Source organism: Platichthys flesus, chromosome 19 (assembly GCF_949316205.1).
Source record: "Platichthys flesus chromosome 19, fPlaFle2.1, whole genome shotgun sequence".
Lineage (NCBI taxonomy): Eukaryota > Metazoa > Chordata > Actinopteri > Pleuronectiformes > Pleuronectidae > Platichthys > Platichthys flesus.
Window position 1 is genome coordinate 9,800,714 of NC_084963.1, and position 27,175 is coordinate 9,827,888.

General features: G+C 44.2%; 1 protein-coding gene across 1 annotated transcript; it reads right to left on the reverse strand.

The window, feature by feature from the left end:
- Positions 1-1,820: 1,820 nt before the first annotated feature.
- Positions 1,821-27,045, reverse strand: ass1 (argininosuccinate synthase 1). The gene is made up of 15 exons (XM_062413315.1): positions 26,841-27,045; positions 25,477-25,623; positions 23,827-23,895; positions 23,036-23,224; positions 21,768-21,824; positions 21,606-21,680; positions 20,647-20,717; positions 20,503-20,533; positions 14,694-14,784; positions 10,339-10,423; positions 9,779-9,843; positions 7,125-7,256; positions 5,449-5,605; positions 2,637-2,702; positions 1,821-2,508 (listed from the first exon to the last, which is right to left on the reverse strand). The coding sequence occupies exons 2-15, from the start codon at positions 25,576-25,578 to the stop codon at positions 2,460-2,462; spliced, it is 1,239 nt and encodes a 412-aa protein (XP_062269299.1). The 5' UTR covers positions 25,579-25,623; positions 26,841-27,045; the 3' UTR covers positions 1,821-2,459.
- Positions 27,046-27,175: the final 130 nt, after the last annotated feature.

Consider the following 27,175-nt stretch of genomic DNA (forward strand, 5'->3'; position numbering starts at 1 on the left):
ATTAATTCCCTTGGTCAGGTGTCAGCCAGTTTTCATACCTGGCTGGCTGGGCAGACAGGTACAGGAGGGAGGGGAAGGAGCTGGGAATATGAGACCAGCTAGAGGCACGCACTCTACTTCAATCCAAATGATGCCGGAAGCAGAAACTGTTTTTTTTTAAATCCCTAAAACAAATATACACATTGTACAACACTATCACATCAGGAGAAATTTCCCAGGATCATATCTTTCTAGAAACAAAGTTGAAAGGTCACCGCTAACCTCCCCTTCCAATCGCCAAAGCTAGATTGAGATTGATAGCTGTCCCCATGCCTCCTACCTCCCCTTCAGCTTGACTGACTAATCTGAATACCTCTCCATCCATCCCTTCATTCTACCCGGGCAATTTTGGACACTGATTATCTTGCAACCTGTGTGTGCACGACAGTAAATGCAGGGGCTGTCTGGTAATTGACCAGGCAAAGGCTGAGACGCCTGCCGTGTAATTGAGCGGGGGCTGACGGGCTCTCGCTAGACTGAAAGGGTCCGAGGATCCCTATTGCCCATTAGAGCTGGCGGGGGGTCTCGTGTGCCTGTGGACTGTACCGTGAGGCCCACACTGTGCCCAACACCTCGATGCAGGACTGACACCTTTTAGTGGTGGAGACTGAAACAGCTGCCGTCCTACAAACTGTGAGGCTGATATAATACAATATATATCTTTCCAAAATGTACAGAGGACAGACGACATCACTTAAAGACCTGCCGAAATACAAACATACAAATCTCACACACAGCCTCAGCTTCATATCCCATTGACTCTGTAATCAAGGAGTTAAACAGACTCCTCCCTTTGTTTCGGGGGTCAAAAAGGTCTTCAAAACATCACATGAAGGTGTTAATGCCTCTTAAGTGTTCAGAATATAATATGATCACCAATCAAACAGTTTCATATTTCCTGGAGATGAACTTAAGGCTCTTTCAACCTAATACTTAATTAATGTGAATTTAAGGAATTTCTGTCAAATTGGCCCATTCACTTTCTTCCAAACATTAAAATAAAAGAATGGAGCTGGAGCCAGGAGTCTAATAGCTTAGCATTAAGACTGGAAGCAGTTGGATAAACTGGATGGCAAACCTCTGACAAGGCCCAATGGTCCCTTTGAATTCAAGATCCACAAAATTGCCCACACTCATACATATCAGTCCTATAACTCGGCCGGTTTTTTCATCAAGATTTATAAAATGATTTACTAAAAAATCTGTAAAAATGTTAAAATATGCCAAATCTTTCATCATTGTTGTAACACTTACTAAATTAGCTTTGGTAAACAGATTACCTTGTTCAGCTGTACCACGTTTGTCTATTTTTCAGACAAGGTAATAATCAGTTACACAACACTGGGTCTTTTGTCTAAAAAATACTTCTGCCTCTTCCCTCTGTTCTCAAAGCCGGGGGTCCCCATGCTGAGAGGTGAAATATACATAGATGGCCAATTAGTTTTCTTTCCATCTGACTTGTGCCATTTGAGCTCATAAATGGCCTCATCAATTCCGCACGAGTGGCAATCATCGAGCCACCATGTTCACTTTCCCATTGAACCAGACTCCTGCTAAATCTCCACAAATATGATACAGAGTCCTCGCTGCCCCGGGATCTTCAGCAGGGCAGCGACTGTGCGGCCCCAACACTTAAACAGGCAGGTATTCATAAATAAATAAAAAGGTTGTGAAACAAACACAGTACCTCTTAATCTAAATAATACTATAATAACACATTCGTATTGACAAGGAGAGAGATGGGTATTTTCTGAAACAAATAAAGAAAAGAAATGAGCAAACACAATTCACTATTTTATTTCTACAACAATTCATTTGTAAATGTTTGACTTCAAGAACTGATCTACTGATACTAAGAACCAGACAAATTCAGTAAACAATCTTCTAAATTCTTCAATCCACATTTAATTTTTCACACCTTTCCACCAAAGAGCCCGACTGATACAATTGGCTGATAGGAGCCTTTGACATATTGAAGTTTGAAAGTATAAACGATGCAGAGAATATGTTTATTTTATGTAACTCCTAAATCAAATTCTTTATACTTGTTTCTATTTGTGATTTTATTGATGGTTATTTAAAAATAAAGTTTAGGGTTAAACTGGGAAATATCAAGCCTCAGTTATATTTTTTGTATCATTATTTCATTTCATCTTAGGAATCATTGGCACTTTCCTAATTATTCATATCAGCAAATATATCTGTATTTGGATTTTATTACTTCATAATATCCGTATCGGCATTGGCACCCCCAAAATATCAACATTGGTCGGGCTCTCATCTTTGTGTCTGGTGTGCTAATGCTAATACAGCTAACAATAAAATTGAAGGTAAAAGGTGGACAATGGAGGCCTAAAGCTACAACCGGTTATGACACAGCGGAAGGCAGAAGGCAGAAAGTAAAATGTGGGCTGCAGCAGTTACTGCTTGGTGCTGGAGAAACCCTGCAAACGATGGTGTTCCCTTAACCTGCGTAGAAGAGCAAGAAGAGAAAGAAAGAATAAGACACTAGTGTAATTTATACAGAGTCATCTCTTCTCACAGGCTCATGCATTCCTGCTGTTTGGAGTTAATATTAAGGGGCAAAGGGCGCTAACCTGACAGCGTTAATCCGGATGAATCCAGAGGCGTCACATGGGTCGTAGTCCCCTTGCACGTCCATGCTGGAGAGAAAAGTCAAGAGAGAGAGACGAGGGTTAACAATCATCAGATTTAAGACGGGAGGAAAACCAGTAGGACTGAGGTGAACGGTTACTCTGGCAACAACATGACTGAACTGTTTGGAGTAAACAGGAAAGTAAGAGACACGGAGCCTGATCTGCCTCTGCAATAACTGGATCACTGATAATCTGCTCTTTTGAAATGACGTCCCCCCATCGATTTTCCTTTGGATGCTCTTCTGAAGCATTGTTTGTCCTGAATAATGAATAATCAATAAAGGCGAATAATGAAAACACGCTCGTGTACAAAAGCACACAAAACCATTTTCAAACAATCCCATCATATCAGCTGTGAGCTAAGTGTCGAGATGATTTTGTAATCTGGTGTTTTTCTGTCTTCCAGCCTATCCAGAAGTAAATCTATAACTTGTGCCGCAGCCTGTTCCGTGTCGGGTTTAGCCGCTCGCCGCAGTCGCCTCTTCTTAGCGAGCGTGAGCGTCTCACAAAGAGCGGCCGTGTGCTGTGTAATTACAGCAGTTTCTACCTGCAGTGCTTAATACACTCCCTCCTCTCCTCCCAGCAACACCCAATGCACGGCTTGCACTCATTCTTCAAAAGCACTTAGCAAAGGAGGAAATTGCCAACAAATGATAGGATAAACACTATAAAAAGAAAGAGCGACAACTAAATCATCAACTCTCAATACAAGGCTCCCTACCCGGCACCTGAACATGATTATGAGTGAGTGGCTTCAAAGAATAGAGCACTCTGAGCGTCTGTGTGTGTGTGTGTGTGTGGGGGGGGGGGGGGGGGGGGGGGGAGAAGCATGTGATATTTTGTGTATTTCTTTAAGAAACCCTGCAGTCTAATTGAGAGTGGAGCCAGCGGACAGTGAGCAGGGTGACATTTCAGTCTCAGATGGGTGCGGTGACAGGCTGTATTACCACTGTGTTAATGACGCCGTTTACTGTTGCCTGTGGAGCGACAACAGGATGCCAAGCGGGGATTTATGCCTATATTGTGTGTGTGTGTGTCTGTGTGTGTGTGTGTGTGAGAGAGAGCGAGCGAGAGAGAGAGACGGCTGCTTCCAGGTGTATCTCTGTTAGGTACATATTAATGTCTCTGCCACTGTACAAGTTATAATCACCATAACGCTAATAACAAATATAACATAACATTGTACTATCCTGCTTATACCATAGGCTCCACCTATTATTGCTATGACTATTTGTGTTCTAACATATTTACTGATACACTGGTCATGCTGATATTAACTGTGAGTTTGCACCAATCAATCTTTTAAAAAGCTGAATTTTGTATTAAATCTGAGCTTCAATTCGGGGTTTTTTGTTCCCTTGTTCAATAGTGGACAATATAGAAAAGCCAGAAAAATAAATGACATCAATCATTATTCTTAAATGCTTTGATTTCAGTATGATTCTTAATCTATCTACCCCAAATAAATTGTATGAAGCGCTATTCAGTATTTCATCCAAATTCAACAAGTGAGCAACACAGTTGTTTCCTTGAATATTTAAATATGTATCCTCCAAAAGAAAATTAATACATTCTTTATTGATATGGCCCAAAACTCTTAGTCAGGCTCCGGGTATAGTTATCTTTACCAACTTTGAATAAAAGTCGCTTGACGTCTCCAACATGGAGGAGAAAATCATGGCTGAGTACTGTCTGCATGTGCGGGCTTTTATAGAAAGGTGAAAGGTGAGAAACTAGATGGTCCTGCCAATCACAGCAGAGTCTTCTCCATCAGCGTGGTGCAAAGTTTGAGCTCCTTTATGGGAAGGCCAACTGTGGCCATCTGTCCTTGGCCCCGAGGACTTTGTTATGCCGCAACACTACACCCCGGCCACACTCGAGTGTCGCCCGAGCCAAGACGTGTGTCTGGGAAAGGGCGAAGTTTTGCAATGAGAGCAGGAGACGTCATCAGGGTAAGTTTCCAAGCAACTGAAAGGTCGATGAGTCATAGTTTTTCTCGAGTGACTCAGCGGAGATTTACAGAAAACAAGAAACAGAATAAAACCTGAGAAAAAGATATATACTGTAGGTTGACATGGCGAAGGTACAGTGTCTTTATCTCACTACAAAACCCACTGAGGAACTCAATAGCTGAATGTGCGAGCCACTTCTCCTCATCTCTCTCTCTTTCTGACCTGCTTAACTAGCATGACACCCCTCACACTCTCCTCCCACAGGCCCGGTGGAATCACCTCTCTAATCTGGCTGAAAACACCATTAGCTCTCTGAATCTAGGGTACAACTGGAGTGTGTGTGACTGAGGCATATGGAGCTCTTTTTTTTACATTGGTCATTGCTGAGCCTGCCCACAGGGCATGAGGGGTCAGCCTCCTGAACAAACCCACTGTTACAGCGGCTAAGAGGGCATGGGGGTGCGGCGGAGGGGGGCGGTTAGGGTCGGGGTGAGGTGGGGTGGTGGGGGGGCTGCCCTGCAGGAACTGAGCCCGACATTTCTCTGATGTCTTTGTGAGGCAGGGTGCGTTCAATACGTTGACGTGGAGGTCAGGAGGGACGTTGGGCCAACGACAGGCCGACTGGTGGACGTGTGGAATAGCTGCACTGTGGCCAAGAGCAGCCAAACACAGCTGTCGAGGAGGAACAAGCACACACTTTGATTCACTGACACATGGCTACTTCTGTCTTACACACACACACACACACACACACACACACACATACACGCACGCACACACACACGCACACTACACCTTACCTGACCAACTCTTCGTTGTAAAGGGACTTGGGTGACTCTCGTCCCAGGATATAGACCTGACCCTTGAAGACGGACAGCTGCACTCTGCCCTCCACGTTCTCCTGGGACTTGGCTATGCAGTGTTGCACAAACTCACCCTCTGGACTGAACCAGAAACCTGAGGCAGATGAGGACACAGGAACACAGTACATGTCACAAAGAGCATATGACCAGTAAAGGTTTGAAAGAGCTTTAGTTTAACACAAGGACAACGCAAAACCCTGATTGCTGTAACTGATTTGTTGCCTTATGTTGTAAGACATTAATCAGACAATGACACAATATGCAAATCCTCCATTCAGATCAGGGTCTACAGGGCTCTGTGTGGTTGCTCCTCACAAGATGTTTCTCTGTGTGCTTTGGTCCGATTTCTGTTCCAGGTGAACCTCACATCCCCCCTGTCTTTTCTCCCGTCAGTCTCTGAGACAGATGGGCAGGGGATATGTGTGAATATGTTCAGAGGTCAGGCACGCCCCACTCAGCAGGGGTCCTCCTCTCATCAGTGGCTGACCTCCACCTCATCGTCTGGCCACGTTCAAAGACACAATTCCTCCCTGCTTTTATTACCTCCGATTTAGCAGTCAAAAAGAGGCCCTGTTTTGGTTTAGAGTGAATTAGATTTTGTATTTTTTCTTCAGGTTAAGAAGAAGCTTCAGTTTCATTGTAAGATTTGAGCTTTCACTATTATAAATTCATCATTTGGTATAATTAATTTAAAAGGTAATGCAAAATATTTTTAAATCAAATAGCTAACAGCCAAATAAGTTTGAAAAATTAAACATAACATATATTAGATTACAAATTAATTTCACTTTTTTCTTCTTGCTGCGTCAGTACAACACCAGCTCAGACTATTGCAGCTTCTCTAATGAAAAATAAATAACTTCAAACAAGGAAGATACATTGTTCAGCATTAATGCAAAACAGAAGCAGGACTCGTGGACTGTTAACATAAGCCCCAACACCGGGCCGTCTGTTGTCTATTTGCAGAATTATTAATGATTTAAACCTACAATGGGTTTAATCTCTGCCCTGCCTCTGAAGATAGCACCTTTGTGAGTTAGTGTGTGTAAGTGTGTGCGTATGTGTGTGTGTGTGTGTGTGTGTGTTTGCTTCCTGTCTCTGGAGGGTATAACTGAAGTGGCCTAGTAGTCGGCCTCTAATGGCGCTGATCCTATTATGTGGATGAAGGTGCAGGGGACTGGAGCCCGAGCAGAAGGGAGGATTAAGACACCTGAGCTAAGAAAAGCTCATGCACACACATGCAAACATACGTAACATACAGGGACATATGTACACTTGGTCCCATTCGCTATTATGTAAGGTGGACAGGGACGTCTCTGGCAGAAATGATGACCAGGGACCACCTTTGCAATATTGGAAAAACAGGATAAATGTGAATGTTGTCATTTTAACAGTGTAAAGGAGAAAATATGTTACACGTGCAAGTTTACAATTATGCACAACACTCCTTTCGCATTGTTGATGACATTTGTCAGCATTAGGTAATATGCAGGTCAGGTAATACTGCTATTTAGAGTGCTCTTACCTGTTTTGTTCTACAAATAGCCATATGTCACTTAACACACAGAATAAAGAAAATAATCCAATGAAGATTATATAATTCAGTGATTTACCATTGTAGACGAGTTCAGAGAACTTGATACTCAGTCCCTGCTTGATCCGCCGGACCTCTTTGTCCATGGTAAAGGTCTCGATGTCCAAATGAGCCTGTAACAGGATGGTCCCTCCGGGGGTTTCATAAATCCCTGACAAACAAGGCAGGAGAATCAACAAAACAAATAAATATGTCCATGAAACACTACATAGATTGATAGATTCACAGACCAGTGTCTGACATCCAACACAGTATCTCATTATTCTCATGATTTATGATATTTTTTAGATCGGAATGGTTGCAACTTTAATCTGAAAAGCTAAATAATAATATAAAAGAAATAATGACATTGCACATATATATAATTTCCTTCAATCATCAGGGGCCATTCACAGGAACATAAACTATACGAGCGAGCAACTCTATTAGCCATGAGCCATGTGACAGACAGGCCTTCACAGCGCTCAGTGTCCTGGGTAAATGACAGGGTAGGAGGACCCTGCCAGCCTGGCGCCTGGACCAGGGCTCTCCCTACCCTGTAATTTACCCCCTCTGGACAGGCAGGGAGGGGTGAGGGGAGAAAAGATGAGGTAGATGACAGGAAAAATGAAGCTGTCACTCAGATGTCAGCTAAAACAACAACAAAAAAAAAGATTGGAGGGGGGTGCAGGGTAAAAAGATGTGAGACAGATCTGACAACATAAATAGGAGCTTTATCGATAATATTCATTTTGGTGAGTCACTGCCGTTTCAACTTAGAGTCACACTTTCTTTGATTCAAGCAACTAAAACAGATAATCGCACCAGATTCCCACATTTCCCCATTTGTCCTGACTTCAAAATCCTTTTTCCTTAATCTCTTCAATGCTGGAGCTCCAATCTGCATGTCCCCCCCCCGAATGCTGCAGCGCCCAGCCCTGATCCGAAAGTGGAGACGCACTCGCTATGTGCCGGTGGCCAAAAACGGAGCTTAGCAATGCTGCTAATTGTCCAAAGCCTCAAAAGGCGGCCACCTGAGCCAAGCACGGCTTGTGGCTTTTCGATTCCAGGGCCGCGGAGGGCACGTAGGGACATTTCCGCTGGCTCCATCAGATAAATAAGTTAAAACTGCCCTCCAACACAACTTGGCTTAAGTGCTCCGAAAGAGAGCTGTAGCTTAGCGGCAAGGAGCAACAATGAAATGCTATCTGGGTAAGCTCCAACAGTGGCAGTTGAGTTAAGCTTAAAGAGACAACACCCCCCTGTGGTTTTTGAGGTTTTAATCTTTTATACGGTTACTGCAGGTATGCTAACCATGCTGCAGGGCGGCGGCGGGGGGGGGGGCTCAGGTCAGGAATTAATTCACCCTGAGCTGAACCCCTCCAACCCTCTGGGCGAGCTGTTAGTCCTGCATAAACAGGCAACACCTACAGAAATACATGCAGATAAAGACATTATCTGATGAAAACCATTTGACTTGAATAAACAGGTCGATATATTAACATTTTCTCCATTATTTCCCGTGTCGTGCTGGATTATGACAGCACACGGATGAGACTGTTCATCGTGAAGAAACGCGGCCGTTTGCCACTGCGTCTGATCGGTGCTTCCTCCGCTAACACCGTCACCTGGGAACGGGTCAGAGGTTTGACAGCAGTGTGACAGATGGGAAATGTTAGTCCGGCGCACAGGCTGTTGTGTGTTTTGTATCACGGTGACAACGGCCTTGTCAGTCCATTTCGCTTCCCCCGCCGCCTCCCTGACCCCACACAAATAAATATGACCCAACACAAATAAGTATGACATGTCACCGTTCAATCCCGCCCCATTATCTATTGTGCGAACGCGACTGCCATTCCAGAGGGGACCAACAAGTGCACTCGATGGCGGTTATTCAACCACTTGGACACCTTGTGCTCCACCTCCTCCCACGGCTGCAGCGGAGGAAAAAGCTCTGATCTTTTGTTCAGCCAAGAGGGAGAGAAAAGTGGGCTTCCCATTTTCCAATTTCTACCTGCCAAGTTGCGCCACAGCCACAGTCTGTTGGCAAGTCAATTTGCCAATCATAGCACATAGTGTCGTGGGGGAAGAGGAGCGTGCACGAGTGTGTGGGTGTGAGTGTGTGTGCATCACACGAGGTATATTTCCTGCGCTAACACATGTAGAAACCACAACAAAGGAGCCTATCGAGTCGCCTGTTGATACCAAAGATAAAGACAGAAAAACATCCGCGTTCAACTCCATGTGCACGAATGTGATCCACTGTGTGTTTGTGTTTATCCAGTGAGGCGAGCGAGCCGCCATCTCGTTCACGGCGTGTGTTTTCTGTACACGTGTCTACAAGCATAAGTGAATGGAAGTAACTTCTGTGGGGAAAACATCTTTCTTTGAGGATTGTGTGCGAGTCTGTGTGTATATGTATGTGTGTGTGTGTGGGTGTGGGTGTGTGTTTTTCATCCAGCCCACTTTTATGGAAGCGGAATAGCAAGTGTGACACTTAAAGCACTCAAGTAAAATAACTGCAAATTGCATGAAAGCCCTGGACACTGAAAGGAAAAAGGTTTTTGAATAGATATAAAGTGTAAAAATTGCAAATATGTCCATCTCACTGCATGTCATTCTAATTTGGCACTATAATCAAAACATCATCACCGAGACAGATTAAAAATGAAATATAATTTTTTAATTCCTTACCTCTAGACTTCATTCCAATGTAACGGTTCTCGACAATGTCAATCCTGCCCACTCCGTGTTTGCCTCTAAGACAGGGAGAGACAGACAACTTTGAGTGGACACCTCAATACTATAATCTTGATTCACTTTGAGCCACGTGAGACAAAGAAAGAATGCACATCCCTGTTATAATATTTATTCTCATATTTCCGCTGATAATGATAATCACACGATAGTTTAGAATAACTAGTGTGTGATACATGTGTTGAAGAAGCAGCAGAACCTTAACTATGATTTTAGATTTTAACTAAACAACTATTTTCCAGATTTTTTATCCCAACAGTTTGAAGGCGGAGGAGGACACAGAGTTTCGAGAAGACAAACACGGGAGGGAAAATCCTGAAGGGACTTTATCCCAGACACACATACTTCAGAGGTGGTGAACTTACCCACTGCTCTGCCTCTGGTGACACTTACACACCCTATTATAAGAGGCTTTCCTTATTGGACACTTAACATGGAAAGTTTTATCTTTTCATAAAGCTTTATAAAATTTTGTTTAGCTACTGTGAAATTCTCACCCAATCTCATTCAGGAGTGAGAAGATCTCCAGTGGTATGTCCTTGAATGTGCCGTCTTTCAGATTGATCACCTTGACAGGAACTCCTAAAGGGAAAACATGTTGATTATATCATATAGAAATCTGACATATAGATATTCGTGCATGGACAAGCTCCGTTGTGCCCTCAGATGGCAAAGGCCTATCCCCAGGAGTGCATTCACCAGCGAGAGGAACCAATAAAAAGAGTGATCTTCCAGGATCATACTATTTAGCCCCTTTTCCATTGGTCAAAAAACCCACTAACATCTGGCTTTTGTCTGCAAAGTGAATGGATACAAGCAGCTTTCACTCACGGATCAGATGATTTGATGTATTTATAGGCTCTGACTGTGACAAGCAGCTATTGAGGAGTTTCCCCGGGTTTGGCCACTAAACAGCCATGAAAGTTTGCATACTTTGACTTTTTACATCCTGCAAATTTTGGTGTAAAAGTGGTAGGAGATTGAAAACAATAAAAAAGCTGGTGTATTCTTTGTCACTCAGCGGTTACTCTGCAGATTAACTCAGACCTTTATGATTTCAAATAGAAATAGATCTTCATTTCCTCTCAAGACTTTGCCTCCACGAGTTTGATTTCCACAGTTTCATGAGCACACCAAAACTTAACTTCATCTTTTAAAATGAGTTGAAACAAAGCAACAATCCACTACATCCACTGTTGTAATACACAGAATCAGCTTTTGTGTCTGGGGATCAAAAACAGAAACAGCAATTCATGTTATACTTTTATCTAAGTTGATTATAAACTAAATCTAACCTTAACACACCCTAGTTAATCAACCGCTTTTTGAAAGTTGCTGTAACATGAATTTCAACTGACTGAAAAACGACAGAGTTTATAAAACTCTGCTGACAAGTGCTCATTATCTCCGTCAATGAAATCAATAGTCGTCAGATGAAAGTGAGAGCCGTTACAAAGGGAGGTGGTGAGAGGGGCTAATAAATTCAAAGGCCCTGCTCATTTGAAGGCTGTGAAATCGTGGGCAGACCTTCACCTAATTCAATTACACACGCAGCTTTGTTGCCCCTGCGCTCTTCAGCAAGGAGATTTTTTTTTTGTGTGTGCGTTCACGCGCATGTGCAGGAGAGACACTTGTGGATTCATCGTCCTGTTTTAGACACACACACACACACACACACACACACACACACACACACACACACACACACACACACACACACACACACACACACACACACTCTTAGTGAGGAAACTGTTGCCATAGTGCATTCCCTAGCCCCTTACCCTAACCATCAAAATAAATGCCTAACGCTAAACTAAACAAAATGTCCTCACTTTCCCAAAATGTCCTCACTCTGTAGGTTGTAGGCTCAAAATGTACACACACATACACTAACACCCACACAAACACCCACACACAGACGTTTGTGCAGTTTTCCTTATTAGGACTGTGAATTGACCATTCATTGTGGATAGCCAAACTAAAACCTAAAGGCTAGAGTAAACTAAAACCAGCACACACACACACACACACACACACACAATCACACCCACACACACACACACACTATATTCTACTACATTAAAGACACCCACCTTCCACTTCCTCTCCGAAGCCACTTAAACCAAGTGCACATCAATCACTGCCATGGAACCTGCTCATTCACGGCCTTCAATGATCAACACAGGCCAAAGGTGGAGGCAGCAAACAAACACAGTGTCCATGAGAGTGTGTGTGTCCGTGTGTGCGCTGAGAATGGAATATAGCCATTTGTATAATCTCTCCGTGCGTCCAGCGCTCGGTCCCATTACATACTTCATCATGCCTGCAGTTGTCAGTCAAACAGCTTTGAAGGGAAGGGCAGCCCTCCTGGCCGCCTCTCAGCCGCTGTATACAAACCCCCCCCCGATAGGACTGACACGTGAAGGACTTGACAAATTTTCTTGGACAGGGGCTTTGTCGACGGCCCATTCTCATATCGCGGGAACGGTGGTGGCTCCCATGGAAGGAGAAAAAGTACCTCTCAGCGCAGGAGAGAGCCGTGTGGACGGTGCATTATTAGAATCCCTCCCCTCCCAGATACCTGATAATTAGATTAAAAGTTCAAATGACGGTAGAGCCTGAACGTGGGAGTGAAGGGGCTGGGGCCTTTTCGTCCCTGCTCTCGCTCTTTTCCCTCGCTCTCTCCATCGTGCCGGTTCCATCATCCACTGAGGGGTCTTTTTTCTTCTTCTGCCGTGATCCTTTTCTTCAGTTTTTCGCAGCCTAACAGTGCAGACAATGGGAGCGCAGACACAGTTGTAGGAAAAATTACTGCTTTACATTTTTCCTCTCTGTCTCTTTTTCCTCTCCACTCCTTTGGCATGAAAGGAGGGAGGGATGATTTTCTTTTTCTTCTTAGAGAGGGAGAGGAATGGGGAATGGAGTGCCTGACGGGGGAAAAGGTTCCTGTCGTTAAATATTCTTTTTTAATCAGTGAGAAAACTTTGGTGAGAAAGGCAGGGATGAAAAGGTGGGAGGGGGAATGAAATGAAACATTCTTGTGCTGATCTTGTGCTCAGAGGGAGGAGTAGGCTCGGGCCTTTGTGTGGACAACTAAAACATCTTTTGTCATAGGGTGCTCAATAAAGGCAAAGAATATGTGTGAAAATGGAGCGCAGGCCTGCAATGAACCCGCAAAACCAGACTGGGCTTTACTCCTGCGTCCGTTTCACAAAAGCATCTCGGGCTGCAGTGACGCCAACTTGTTTTATAGTTAAACATTTTCTTTGGGGAAACTGGTAAACGGAGCTTCATTGTTACAGCATTGGAAATGGCATTTAAAAATAAAAAAACGTTAGCTGCTTTGACTTTACTGATCTTAAACGTTACTAAACTTCCTACCTACTTTCTGAACTTCTGTTAAAATTGTAGCTCATAAAGCTGTCAGGTCAGTGAGATCACAGGAGCTAGTGTCTCTCAGCCAATTGATGTTCGTGATCTTCAGCCGTCACCACCAGTGACCAGAGATGAAGGGACATCTGTGCCTGTTGCCCCAGGCCGGGATGTTTCTTGCCATTTTCACTTTGCACAAACACATGACACTTTCCTCTATTCAGCCCGACCCTTGTGGCAATATATCTAATGATTCTCTGGCCCCTCAGGGCGCAGTGTATTAGCTGGACTTAATGCTTCCGGCCCGTGTGCGTGCGTGCGTGTGTGTGTGTGTGTGTGTGTGTGTGTGTGTGTGCCCCCGGGCCAAACATGGCAGCCTTGCACTAAGTTATGCTGTGAGGCGTTAAAGATAAGTCTGGGTGGTCAGGAATGGTGAAGAGTGCAGCAGGGGCAACATAGCCCCGTGGCTACGACCATCAATGTTAAGTAACATGAAGATTCACAGGCGAGAGAGAACGGACTTTCAGAACTCAAAAATTACCTGTGTTCATTTAATATTCCAGATATTCATTAATTATCTTGTTTTTGATAACCACAAATCATTATTTGTATTTTTCCCTTTATTAACCTATGAACAATTGTCAAGATTATAAATAAAAATAATATAATTGAGGAATACCTGAAATACTGAAGGATGAAATTAATTGACTGCAAAGATATAGAAAATACAAACTGAGTGGGGTCACTTTTGACCCATGTTGTGTTAATCAATAAATAAGTTATTTTAGAGCGGAGGATAAAAATCAGCACACACTGATCACTATTGACTGCATCTGGTGTTTGCTGTATAAAGGGTTTCTTTGAATAGAAGTAATCACTATGTTTTCCTAAGTATGTGAGTTACATTAGTGTTAATATTTCCTTATGGTTTTCTCCTCTTCAGGTGGAGGTCCAATCCTTGTCCGACTCGTCAGCCAGCATCTCCTTCAGGTCTCTGCTGGTCAAACACTGCCAGGCAGAGTTCAGGAAGAGCTTTGACAGGGAGGACATTTCTCAGAAGGGGGGGGGTCCTGCCTGGAGCATGTCAGGGACGTGAGGGGGGGATTGATCGGCTCAGGGAAGAGCAAAACAACACAAGGCCCTCCTGTCGCTCCCTCAATACCATCAGGTTTATTTGGGAGCTGTTCATATCAAAGGTTCTGGCTGAGAAATCAATGCACAGCTGCATCAAGAGGCTGCTGCCGAGCGGAGGCGGGCCGTCTCTTGACAAGGACAGACAAACTGCAGCTTTGTCTATCCATCCATCTATTGATCCACCTTTCTTTCCATCTATCCATGACTATGACTTCATTTGAAATAAATCAAATGAATAACTTCACTTGAATAATAAAATCAAATTATTAACGGCAGTTAAAGAATTACAGAAATAAAGTTTTCCTACAGACGGAACAACAGGCGACACGGCAAGTGCACAAACCTTTTCTGAACTCTATCTCCAGTCGATCGGGGCTGTTGGGGGAATCTTGTGGGTTCCTGGTCATCAGGTACAGGTCGTCCGGAGCGTGATTCTGAAAGGGAAAAACACACACACACACTCACTTACTCTATTTCACACACTTTACCCCCACATTATTCCACCAGGACCTTCTGAGACCTCATCAAAGAGCAGCGCGGCGAACAAGGAGACTATTGTGCGAGGTGATAACGGACCGCTCGAGAGACGCGGGGCGGAGGGGAGAAAAGAGGAGACGGTGCGTGAAAAAAGGAGACACCTGAAAATGCCATCAAAAGAGGAACGAGAAAAAATAAATCAATATTCCATTTTTCTCCTCTATTTGGTTTCATTTTCCCTGCGAGGCCCTTCACCGCAGGGGCCGGCAGGGGAAAGTGGTATGCAGCGAGACGGAGAGAGGGAAAAGGGCAAGAGAAAGAAATGACTCGCATCCTCAAGAATAGAGAACACTTGACAAGTCAACACACACCTGATAGTATGACAGAACCTCTCGCAGCAACATTAAGTCGTCTCTGTAAAAATCTCTGCTTTCTATCTGTGTCTGAGGTTGTTTGATTTTCTGAGTGACTTTTTTCATCTGTTTTAATTTGGAATAAAGAATTTTTCGTCAGCGGCCATAGCACAACAAAGTCCACACCTCAAATCATTTTCAATTTCATTAAGTCACGGCTGGGACCCCGAAAGAGCGCGGCCGTGTTGACGCGTCCGCCCAGCGACGTGCCCCCTCCGACAATTACATGGCATTAGGACAAGGCGATGGCCAATGTCTCCTGAGCTGAAGCAAATTGCAGGGGGACTATGCAAAATAACTACTGGGTGCATTTAAATGGAAAGCTTTACCAGACACTAAATCATCATACAATAACTAATCGGCATCCGCTCGCCGCCTGTCAGGGAGGAGAAAACGAGCAGCGAAATCACTTTTCCGTCCTTTTAACTAAACACCGAAATTGACTGAGAAGGCGCCCGTCTTCCCTCTCCTTTATTTTCTGCCTCAGAGCCCTGAAAGATGCCAAATGAGAGTGAACAGGAGAGGGGTGAAATGACTACCCTAAAAAGCCTTTTGATGCATACTCTTTGAGGGGGGAAAGATGGACTGAATTTTAAATACTGGAGGCTGAGAAAGACAGTGTTTCCTGTGGCGTTGCATGCTGGTTGCAAACACACGGGTTGTCTTCTTTAACCTTCAAGTCAGTGACGGAGCCCGGATTTTCTGAATCAGGGGCCCCTAGAGGGGCCACAATTTACACAGAGGGGCCGATTATATATCACACATCATTGAATATATTTTGAAAATTGTTCCTTGTGCTAATAAAAAAACAAAAAAACTTAGAAAGTATATGTTTTAAACTTATTGTCATGTTTTCTGTTTAAAAAAAGACCACTGGAAGGATAGGGGTGCTTCAGGGCCAATTAGATTACAGCCACGGCCTGTGGACCCTCTTGCCCTGCCCATGGTTCTACCCCTGCTTCAAATAAATACAGCACAAAAGAGCCAACTGTATTTTTAAGTGGTACTTTTCATACTTCAATTTCCCATACGGTAATTACCTTGAATGAAATGAGCACATTACTCCACCAAGGCCCAATAATTGTCCCCTTAAATTCAATCAAGCTGCATCAAATTTCACACACTCCTAGAAATCAGTCCCATAATAATGCCAGATTTGTTTCATCAAATCCATGAATTATTAACTTGGAAATCTGTGAAAATGTAAATAAAAAGGTTTTAGAAAAGTGATAAATGTGCACGGAATGATAAATGCTCCTTCCCTGACCCTCATCGGCCTCATCCAGTAGGTTCCGTATAAATCTTGCTTACAAACAAACAAACCAACCAACAGTTACAACCTGGCCTTTATATCGTTGATGTTGCTTCAACAAAGAACTCACTTCACAACAATTTCCACCTGATTGATTAAATCACATTTTTTTTTATCTATAAAAATTCCTGCTTCTGACTGAGCGATGCTCAAAATGGTCATGCATGCTCAGGCTTCAAGTCTGTGACTGCAAAGGAAGAAAAAAAGGAAAGTAAGAGAATATCCGCCTGTTTCCACTGAGCAACAGATCAATGCATTTCAATTCCCACCCCCTGCAGGTGGACCTGTCCCAAAGCCGTGGCCCTGAAAGAGAGGAAAAGGTAGAGATGGAGCGGGCGAGGGGGGGGGGGGGTGTAGGAGGTATTGGTGGGAAATGGGGCGTGAAGCGCACCATCATGTAGCACAGAGCAGCTCCTTTGGCAGCCTTTGCTTCTTCCATATTGTTGTGCTAAACGTGGCCCATACAGCAAAGACGGAGGCTGACGAATGAACTTAAAGCAAGTAAATTTCTATCTTTCCACATATTAGTTGCCTCATTGGTTTTCAATCGAAGCCAACAGGGCCCAAAAAAAAAAGAGGCAGTGGTGGCAGGAGGGAGAGGGGGAGGGGGAGGCCAGGACGGGAAGGGAAGGGAGAGTTGAGAGGGAGATAGAAGAGAGAAATCAAATGGTGAAAACATCTTTGGCGCAATGGGTTGGAAATGACACTTAAATCACCATGTTTCAAGTCTGTTCCGCTCTTTAAAATGCAAAACAACGATACACACGTGACGCATATGGAGAGATATTTATATTCTTAACACCCGGGATGTTAAAACCCTCTCAGATTAAGTGAGTGACAATAGGCATTTCATGGGAGGCAAAGCCAGAGCGATGCCAAGACGGACGCGGGGAGCAGCCGCTAAGTATTGCAGGTCAGACCAATCAGACCCGAGGGCAGCGCAGGCACATGACAAACGCTGACCTCTTCGCTTCAAAGCACACATTCTCATGCACACACTCACACACACACACACACACACACACACACACACACACCTACAAGACCACTTCCTTCCCCTACAGGCAGCCTGCCCATCCATCTCTGGAGCCAGCCATGCGACCAGCGGAAAACAAGTTCTCATTTCCTCTGGGTGAGCGCAGGCTTTGGCGTTACGCTCATCCACTCCTGGTCAACACGAGCGGCTCAGGGATCAAAAGAGGGGAGCGGGCCCGGGGAAGCTCGCTGATGGGGGCTATAATTAAGACAGAGGTGATGTTTTAATGACACAGGACGAGTGTCAAGCTGCCTCCGGGTGCAGGCCCGACTGCTCATGTGTGGAGGTACGAGGAGAGAGGAGACAGTGAGGGACCCTTATGAACTGACATATGACTAACCCAATCTGATCAATAACAACATGATGAATAAGGCATACTGTCAGAAAAAATATCACCGGTTAATTTAACATCAGAACTCTGGCATGTATCATGATATATAACATTTACAGGAAATTCAATCAAACAAAAAATGGATATGTGTGTATTTTTAAAGATGAATATATATGTGTACATATTTAATTTCATCATAATTACATTCATCAAGGAGGTTATGTTTTCACCTCTGTCCATTTCTTTGATTTTAAGCAAGATTAAACATAAACTACAGGGATGCATTATGGGTCAGTGAAGAGACTGTTACATGTTAGTGCAGATTCCAGATCAGGGAGCAGATCCAGGAATCTTTTTTCACTTTCTTTAACATTTCTAGTTTTGTATTTTTTTTATATTTGTATGCATTTCTGTAAATCAGTGCGTATGTAGAAATATTTCTTCTTTAGAGTCTTTAGAATTTATCATAATATCTATGAATGAAGAATCTCTGTCTCTTGACACAGAGCGCTTGTGTCCTACCCCGATGCCAACAAATCCAAAAATAAAGTTTTGTTCAACCGCCCAACAATAACCTCAGAACTGTCATCAGGTGCATGCTAGCACTATTAGATGTGAGTGTAAAGACATGACAACAGTTGCCCCGGGTGCATGTCTTCACACAGGTTAATGCCACCAGATAGCGGCGAGTAAATCAAAATGAGTCAGGGGGCCATTGTGCTGCAGGCCCCGTGGCTCTGGGGGTTATCAGGAAGGATACAGTGTTAATCACAGAGTAACCTGAACTCTGCTGACTCTTATCTGTCGGAGAACATATGAGCGACCATTTGGACATTTCCTAATCTGCCTGTGTTGAGCAGAGAGGGGCCATTGTGGCACAGGTGGGGGAGTCGCGGGGGGCTTTGAATGGTCCAGGTCCGCCCCGAGCCTTCGGGGCAGTAACCGGAGGAGAGAGAGAGGCTGATACTGAGAGGAGATGACCTCTTTCCGATGACCTGCCAGGTGGATCAAAATCTGACATGTTGGTTTAAGCGCGAGGGAGATAAATTCACTTTTGTTCTCGGTCTATAGGCAAATTTCTTGTTCAATTGTTATCATTTTGAGTTCAAGTTTTAAGTTAGTATTTACTTTTTATAAGCCTTTAATCTTAAAAAACTTTACACTTATTCATATTGTTTTTGTTGTGATGTTTACTCTGACCCTCATCAATAAACATTCTTGGAGGAAGTTCGATCTCCCAGGAGGCCAGAGGTTGCGACGATGGAGACTTACTTGATTATTGCAGCTCGTTCAAAGTTCAAAATCTCACTCAGTGCTCGGGGTAATGTATTCACCACTGCAACCATAAATATTTCATTGTATTTTACGCCATTGATTGATTCAATATTGGAGTAAATGGTCCGACACAAAACCCCCTGAATGAAAATCAGTTACACAATACAGTCATCATACATCGCTATGCTATTGAGCCACTTGGTCCCATTCTTTTCAAAACATTTCTCCACAGGCCACTAAATAGGCAGCGGAGGGGTGGGAAAGGGCGAGAGAAAAGAGAGTGAGAGAGATAGAGGTCTGTGAGTTACAGTGGCCCGGCCCCTGCATCTCCACCCCAGCAGCGCGGGACCCCTCGTCTCCCTGTGATACCCCTTCCATTGGGGACTCATCTGTCTGGCGCACTGTCTTTGTACTTTACTGTTACTGGTGACATTTTGGTGTCACGGTGTCACGATGAAATGGCTCCCCTCCCACGTCGCAGCCCGCGGCGGCACAACTAGTGGAACAATAGGGTCTCGCGGACTTGGGGCTGGAACCCAGGAGGCCCCAGCTGGGCGCAACGCCCTAACCCTTCCCCCTCTCTGGCTCCCATGAAATTGGGAATTAGTCGAAGCGTTGCTGACGACAAGTCAGTGTCTGTGTGTCCCGGGCTATTCCCAGGGCCCGGCGAGGACCCGGGGTAAGGAGAGACACAGAAACAGACACAGCGAGCAAGGGATGCGAGCTCTGGGGGTCACTGGGGGCAACCTGTATGTACTGCTTTGACCCCTGACCTCGGCAGAGATCAAACTCTGTCCCACCCATGGCACTGTGGGAGAGTGAGTCATTTCAAGTGGAGCTGGCATGGGTCAGCAGAAGGGACAATCTGCGTACTGCCGTGTTATTTTTACAGTAACTCCCGAATAAATGATATATTTTCTCTGTCTGCTGCTGAGGAAATGACATCAAACAGCGTATGTGCATGAGATGAGACTATTCACTGTCACCGTTAGTTTACGGTACTGATTTAAAATCCATTTCTGTGTAGATTCATGAATTCTAATAATGTCTCAGTTTCAGTCACCACTAGATGATACTGAACGTCCAGATGTTTGCGTGGAATCTCAAGAAATTTGATCTAAAACTCTTCGGGTGAACATTTCCTTTTCACCTGTAGAAATGTTTCATGTCTCCAGTAGAGTTTCAGTTTTAGCAGTGCCAGTGATAAAGATAATAAATAACATACTTTATCTAAAAATCGGTATATAGTGGAATAAGTTCAATAGAATTCAAAGAACGTGATGACATGCCATTAGGAACTGATCTTACCTTGGGATCCTCAAGGATGCCGGACTCGTAGCTGTTTAAAAACACAGTTTAAAGAATTACCATCGTTTTGATTACCACTTGACTTGGACGTTGAAACGGAACTAAAGAGAAGGTGCATCCCACCCACACAAAAATCCAACCCACCTTATGTGCATGAAGTTGGCGTCCATGCTCCAGGGTGCACGGGGAGTCACGGGCACCGGAATGCCATGTTTCTACAGAGCGACAGAGAGAGCAGCCGATATGATTCATATTCTCTCACCTGCATTCTCTCTGCACCTGAAGACTACACAAGAGGCTTTTTAAAACCAGAGCTGAACTTGTCTATGAATCGGGGGGGCAGCAAAGTATTTCAAGCAGCTGGTTTATGACACGCTGGGTAACTGAAAGAGGTCAGCTCCCCCATGCTGATTTTCTCTCTATCAAAGGGAAAGATGGTTCTTGTTCAAAGGAAACATGTCGGTGTTTCAAGATTGCATGATGCTTGACAAGTTCTGCACACTACAGGGCACACAACTAAAACATCATGAGCGCCCCCTAGTGGGCAAAACTGGTGTGAGTGAGGGGACCAGGTGGAGTAATAAAAGTCAGGGAACGTGTGCGGTCCAACAGTCGATGTTATCATGAGTGTGACATTAAATCAGTAAATCATTAACAGATTGTCATACTTTATATCCAGCGTTATGTCCTTTAAATACAGTCCATTCACAGTTAAATTGTATTCTTTACTATAACCAACCTAATTCGATACACATGGAGAAATGCTTTCCAGTTCTTTTGTTCTTTTGTTAACACATATGTAGAAAAGAGAAGAATTTAAATGTATTGATCCCGGGGAGAATTTATACTGTATGTAATAGTGGAACAGGAGACAAATAAAGAAATAATAATCCCTGAATGGAGCAAGAAAACACAAATCAGGAGAATATGAATTAATATCGGATTAAAGCTCCTGCACATGCACACTACATAAACTAAAATATAAAACCTTTATACAATACAATACCCTAAAGGTCAATCGAAGGATGAGTAATCCCACATGTTTGATGGTGTTATCAATTATAAAGTGATCTGGGGCTCATTGATTGACTGATGCTTGTTACCTGTGCGTATTCCATCAGGTCCTTTCTCCCGCGGAAGCGATTGTAGAACTCGGGGATCCTCCACGGTGCGATGATCTGAGCAGGACCAGCAGAGAAGGAGTGAGTATGAGCGTGGACAGATGCAGCATCAAACAACGCGGGGGGTCACCTCAGTAAACTCACCTTAACCTCGGGGTAAAGGGCGTAGCACGTGAGCTCAAACCGGATCTGGTCATTACCCTGAAAGACACAGAGGAGGGTACAAGATGAGGTCCACGTCTCAGGAGTGAGGTACGTCAGGGTTAATGGTTTGAGATCAACACGGCCAAAGATGTTTCCTATTAAATAATTTCTTCAGTTACAGCTACGGATGCTCACAAATTGTGTCTGGAGGTCTGAATTGCAGGCGGCATCGTGGTGCAGTGGTTAACACCCTCACCCCACAGCCAGAAGGGTTTGAACCTGACTGGGATTGACTGCAGCGCCTCTGTGACCTTTAAAGGATAAGCGGTATAGATGATGGATGGAAAGATGGACGTTTCTGTATCGTAACTCTATGATCTGGTGTTTGTCTCCATCTACAGGCGATCTGTGACCTTTAGGGGATAAGCAGTATGGACGGATGGATTGTAATGTATCTTTATGCTCTGGTGTTTGTGCATTTAAACTGATGAACATAGAGTCACTTCCCTCCTTATGTGCACAGAGTAAATGATACATGGACAAATTGCAAAGGTTTTATATTCAAGAACAGTTGTGGCCCTGGGGATCAACGACTTCTTTGTTTTACTACCGCTGTGGCAGATTAGTGGAGTTTGCACGTTCTCCCAGAGTTTGTGTGTTTAATGTTATGTATTCTGTACATTTAAATCAAAATGAAGGCAGCTTCTAAAATCAACAGCCAGAAGACCTGCTGCAGCCTGAGGGTATGATGATGCAACTATTTCAACTAACTGACAAAAGCTTGGGACATAAAATCCATACTAATTTGTTGATTTACCATGTTTAGAAATAAGATAAATGTGAATAAGAGAATGCAGGACTGTGTATCGGCAATGGGAGAAATGGATATAGGAACTCAGGCAGGTTTTTCAATCTTTACAGACACATGCTATTCAGGCGTCGAGCAGGCCTGCATTTTCATTCAAATTGCAGTGACTCATTTCATTTAGCTGATGATTCATGGCATGCAGACACGTGCAGGCAAGATAAATTATGACACATTAGAGATGAGGGAGGAGAGAAACGGCTGAGGGGGCAGTGGATCTCTCATCTTGTGTTGCAGTTTGGTTAAACAAGGTTAATGTTCTACCCAAAGAACACATCCTGAGGTTCAGACTATGGACGGTGGCCTTGTTAACTCACTAAAAAATGGTCGGGGTGGGCTGGTGGTCATGGCCCGGCACCAGTTCCGGTGCAGCAAACTGGCTCTCGGTTGTGTGATGGCTTACCTTTCCCGTGGCGCCATGGGAGACATACTGGGCGCCCTCGCTGCGTGCGATTTCAACCTGGCGGCGGGCGATGCAGGGCCGAGCTATGGCCGTGCCCAGCAGGTAGCGGTCCTCGTACACAGCGTTGGCCTGAACTGCCGGCCAGATGAACTCCTCCACAAACTGTGCACGCAGGTCCTCAATGAAAACCTGCACAGGAACAGAAGTCAGGACCCGGAACAGAGCTTTTTGATTCATTGCCTCTGTGGACCATTTACACAGGAAATCAATTTCCCCCTAGCGAGAGATAACTGACAATCAAAAGCACAAGTAAGGGATATGAATGCATCAAAATGAAACAACCATTACATTATCCAAAGAAACATCATTTTATTTGTGTCGCACATTTTACAGTAACGACATAGAGAATATTTCAGATGTTTGAGGTGAAGCTCCGATCGAGATTAGCTGATATGAAAGCTTCTTTTAATACACAACTGGATGCATGAAAGATGGTTAGGAGTAATTTAGAAATTGTTAAACCACAAACAAATGTAGACAGGAAAAACGATTTTAGCTATTTAGCTAAATTTGTCTATTTGTATTTGTTGTACCATTGCAAGGGACACGAGTAAACAGAAAGTAGGGGTAAGCACCAATCTACTGCCAGACAGTGAAGAAATAATTTAGAGGAATTTTTTTAAGGAACAAGAGAAAATATTGACTATGCCCTTACATCATATTCTAGCTTCTTATATCCATGACACTCTCATATTCTTCCACAGTAATATCTTTCGTCTTATTTCACTCACCTTCTTTGCCCCGAGGACTTCTGCCTTTTTCCGCGCAGCTTCAAAATCTTCATTTTGCCCGATGTTGGCCTGGAAACAGACAAATGCAATCACACATCAAAGCGATGCGATTAATCATTGGTTTAGATCGTGCTAGAGAATAAATCACCTCCACAGAACCACACAGACACGTGCCTGTTGAGTGTCAATTCAGACATTCCCCCATCTTGTCATTCAGATCACGTCGGTGGAGGAGATGCAACAACCTCTTCACAGCCCGAAACCAGCCATGAACAACACTTAAAGGCTCGAGGAGCGGCCTGGGCCCCAGAGCGGAACACAAAATACGGGAATGTTTCCATTTCCCATAATAATACAAGATACTCATCTAGTAAACAAAACAGACCTGCATCAGTTTGATACAGGGGGACAATATCAGCCATATCTGATGTGGCAGTTGGTCTGTGTCAGCTTCGTTTACGTTAAATGTGAACTGAAGAGACGAACCACATCCATGTAATCTGTTTACATACAGATATAACAGGTATTTCCACCACATTATTATAAGTCAACAACATTGTGTGTTGTTTGTGTGTTTGTTTGTCTCTCCCTCATCCTTCTGCCGGGGTTTCTATGACACCACAGCTGCAGGATCCTGATCTCACACTATTGACTCCTCATTGTCTTCGTCGTCTTTATATTATTTATTATTTTACTCTGCAGTTATCTCTGGATTCAGAGCTGCAGACGACTCGGATATTACTCTTATCATAAATATTATTGTTATTAATAAATGGTGGGCTATCACTAATAACACCACAACATGTACAAGGATCACTCTAATTATCTTTATTATAACAACCAAACTGACTGAGCTTCAGTATGACACTTACACAACTGTTCCTGGTCTCTCTATCCTCTCTCGCCCCCTCTCGTCCCCTCTCTCTTTCTCTCTCTGTCTTCTCTCCTCCATTTTTCTCCACTTGCCCCAACCGGTCGAGGCACATGGCCGCTCACACTGATTCTGCGTCCGCTCACGGTTTTGCTGACCTAACTATATAAAGTGCCTCGAGGTAATATATGCTGCGATTTGGTCTTATACAAATAAAATTTGTATAACCAGCATGAGTTATGTCTGTGGAGTTATTCTCCTCTGCTTTGGGTTGATGTAAATGTCTTTGACAGGTTCAAACAAGCACATTGTTTCAGAACTGCATCCCAAACAATAAATCACTTTCATGGAACAATGGCTTCTGCTCCTCTTCCTCTGCTCCCCTGCAGAGCCACAGCCCAAAAGCACCTCACGTGCCACAACCGTGAACTATAGACCTTCACCCATCCCCCCCCCCGACAAACCCACTGAATGAAACGTTAGGAAATCTGCCTGCTGGGCAGTTCTGAGCTGGCCCTGGCCGAAGAGTAAATCCACCTAGATTTGCACTGGCATTATTTCAGCCAAACCCTGTGGTTGAGAGCGAACCGGCACAGGAGATCTGATAGGGTTTTTGTGATTTTAGGGAGGGGGTGGGGGGGCCAATTGCATCAGCAGCCCGGAAACAGCGAATTGTAAAACTTCAAATGCGTGACACACTGGAGCAGCTGATGGGCAACCCCAAGTAAAAGACACCTGTTGCACACAAACACATGGACACACTGGTTTGGAGATCTTACCAAGTACGCGATGACATCGTAGCCCTCCTCCTTCAGCCAAACCAGAATGCAGGACGTGTCCAGTCCGCCGCTGTAGGCCAGAACCACTGTGCCTTTAGACATGATGAGGGCTGTTCGGTCCGGCTGCCGGAGGAACTGTCAGAGAGGCTGCAGAGAAGAGACGGCAGGGAGTTAAATGAGTTACTATAAAATAACTGGGGTGGGTGGTGGTGCTGTTGGGGGGGTATCAATGTATAACCCGTGCTACTTGGATGTTGTAACATCCTCCTGTAATTTAATACAATCACACGTGTCAAAGTCGGATCTAAGCCAACAGTTTAAAAATAAACACCTTCATTAATTTCTAATGCAGCAGCAGCTCCAGGACGGAGGCCGGTGGAGGCAGCAGCAGATCATTCAACGGTAATTGTTGATCAAGAGAAAGTGAACTGACCAATGTCACTGTTTATCTCATATTTAAGGGATTTAACAAGGAGATGTGATGTGAACATGTGATGTGAACGTTCAACACTATTGTCTGACGATCTAGAGAAAAACTGATGACATGGATTGTTTAACCGATGAAGCAAATATCGGAGCTTCTGTCCGGGAAATAAGGTTTACCAGTGCAATGCTAGTGCTTTGCTGTGGTGGCACATCGGGCCAGGGAGCATAATGGACGACCACTTTTGTATTCATTACATTTCGTCATATTGAATTACATTACATTACGTATCATTTAGATAACGCTTTTATCCAAAGCCACTAACCAGAGCATTCAACCATGACAGTATGAGCAGGACCGCATCCATCCATCCATCTGTAAAATGACCTTGTTCATGCCTTTTAAATATTACAGATAAATAGTTTGACACATTTACCGCCTAGAAAAACTGAGGTTCACCCTTTCCACACCATTGCTTTGCTGTCAAATCTAAACAAAACGTAAATATAGACCACATTAACATTAAAATACAAATATGGGAATAGAATTTAACGTTACTAGATCTAACTTTTATGCTACCTTCTTCCAAATGATGATAAACTATAAATCAGTATGGTTTGATAGGGATTAGGATGATGATGAAATCCCCACATGTGATTTCACATCCTGAATCAGCAGCTGTAATAAACGGAATAATAACTATAAGATACACACGCAAACACACACACACACACACAAACACACACGCACACACACACACACACACACACACACACACACACACACACACACACACACACACAGTCACACACATACTCTGCTGTTATTGCAAATCCCTGCTACTATTTAACCTCCGGCCACAATCCATGTGTGTGACTGACCTATGAAACCTCAACCTGGAGCAAACACGCACACGCGCAGATGTGTTGCAGCCACTCACCAGAGGCGGGTTTCTGTCGGTTTTTACCGCGGAGATGAGCGTGTGCGTCCCCGGGCGATGTTGCTGCAGCTCGGTGGATGAGGACCGGAGGAGAGCAGCGGCAGCGGTGAGGTGTGGAACCCGCGGTGGTGACGGTTCGACTGGTTTGACTGGTTCAGCTCACGTGGCGTCATCCACCAACCCCCGGATCGCGCGCACACTGACTCACAACGAGCCGAGGGTCGCACGCAAACACTGTTGCGCGTGTACGTACACGCACGTCATCCACATGTGGAGAAATGTGCTGTTGTCATGGTGAAAGATGCTCTTAAGGAAACTTGTCTCACAAAGAATCC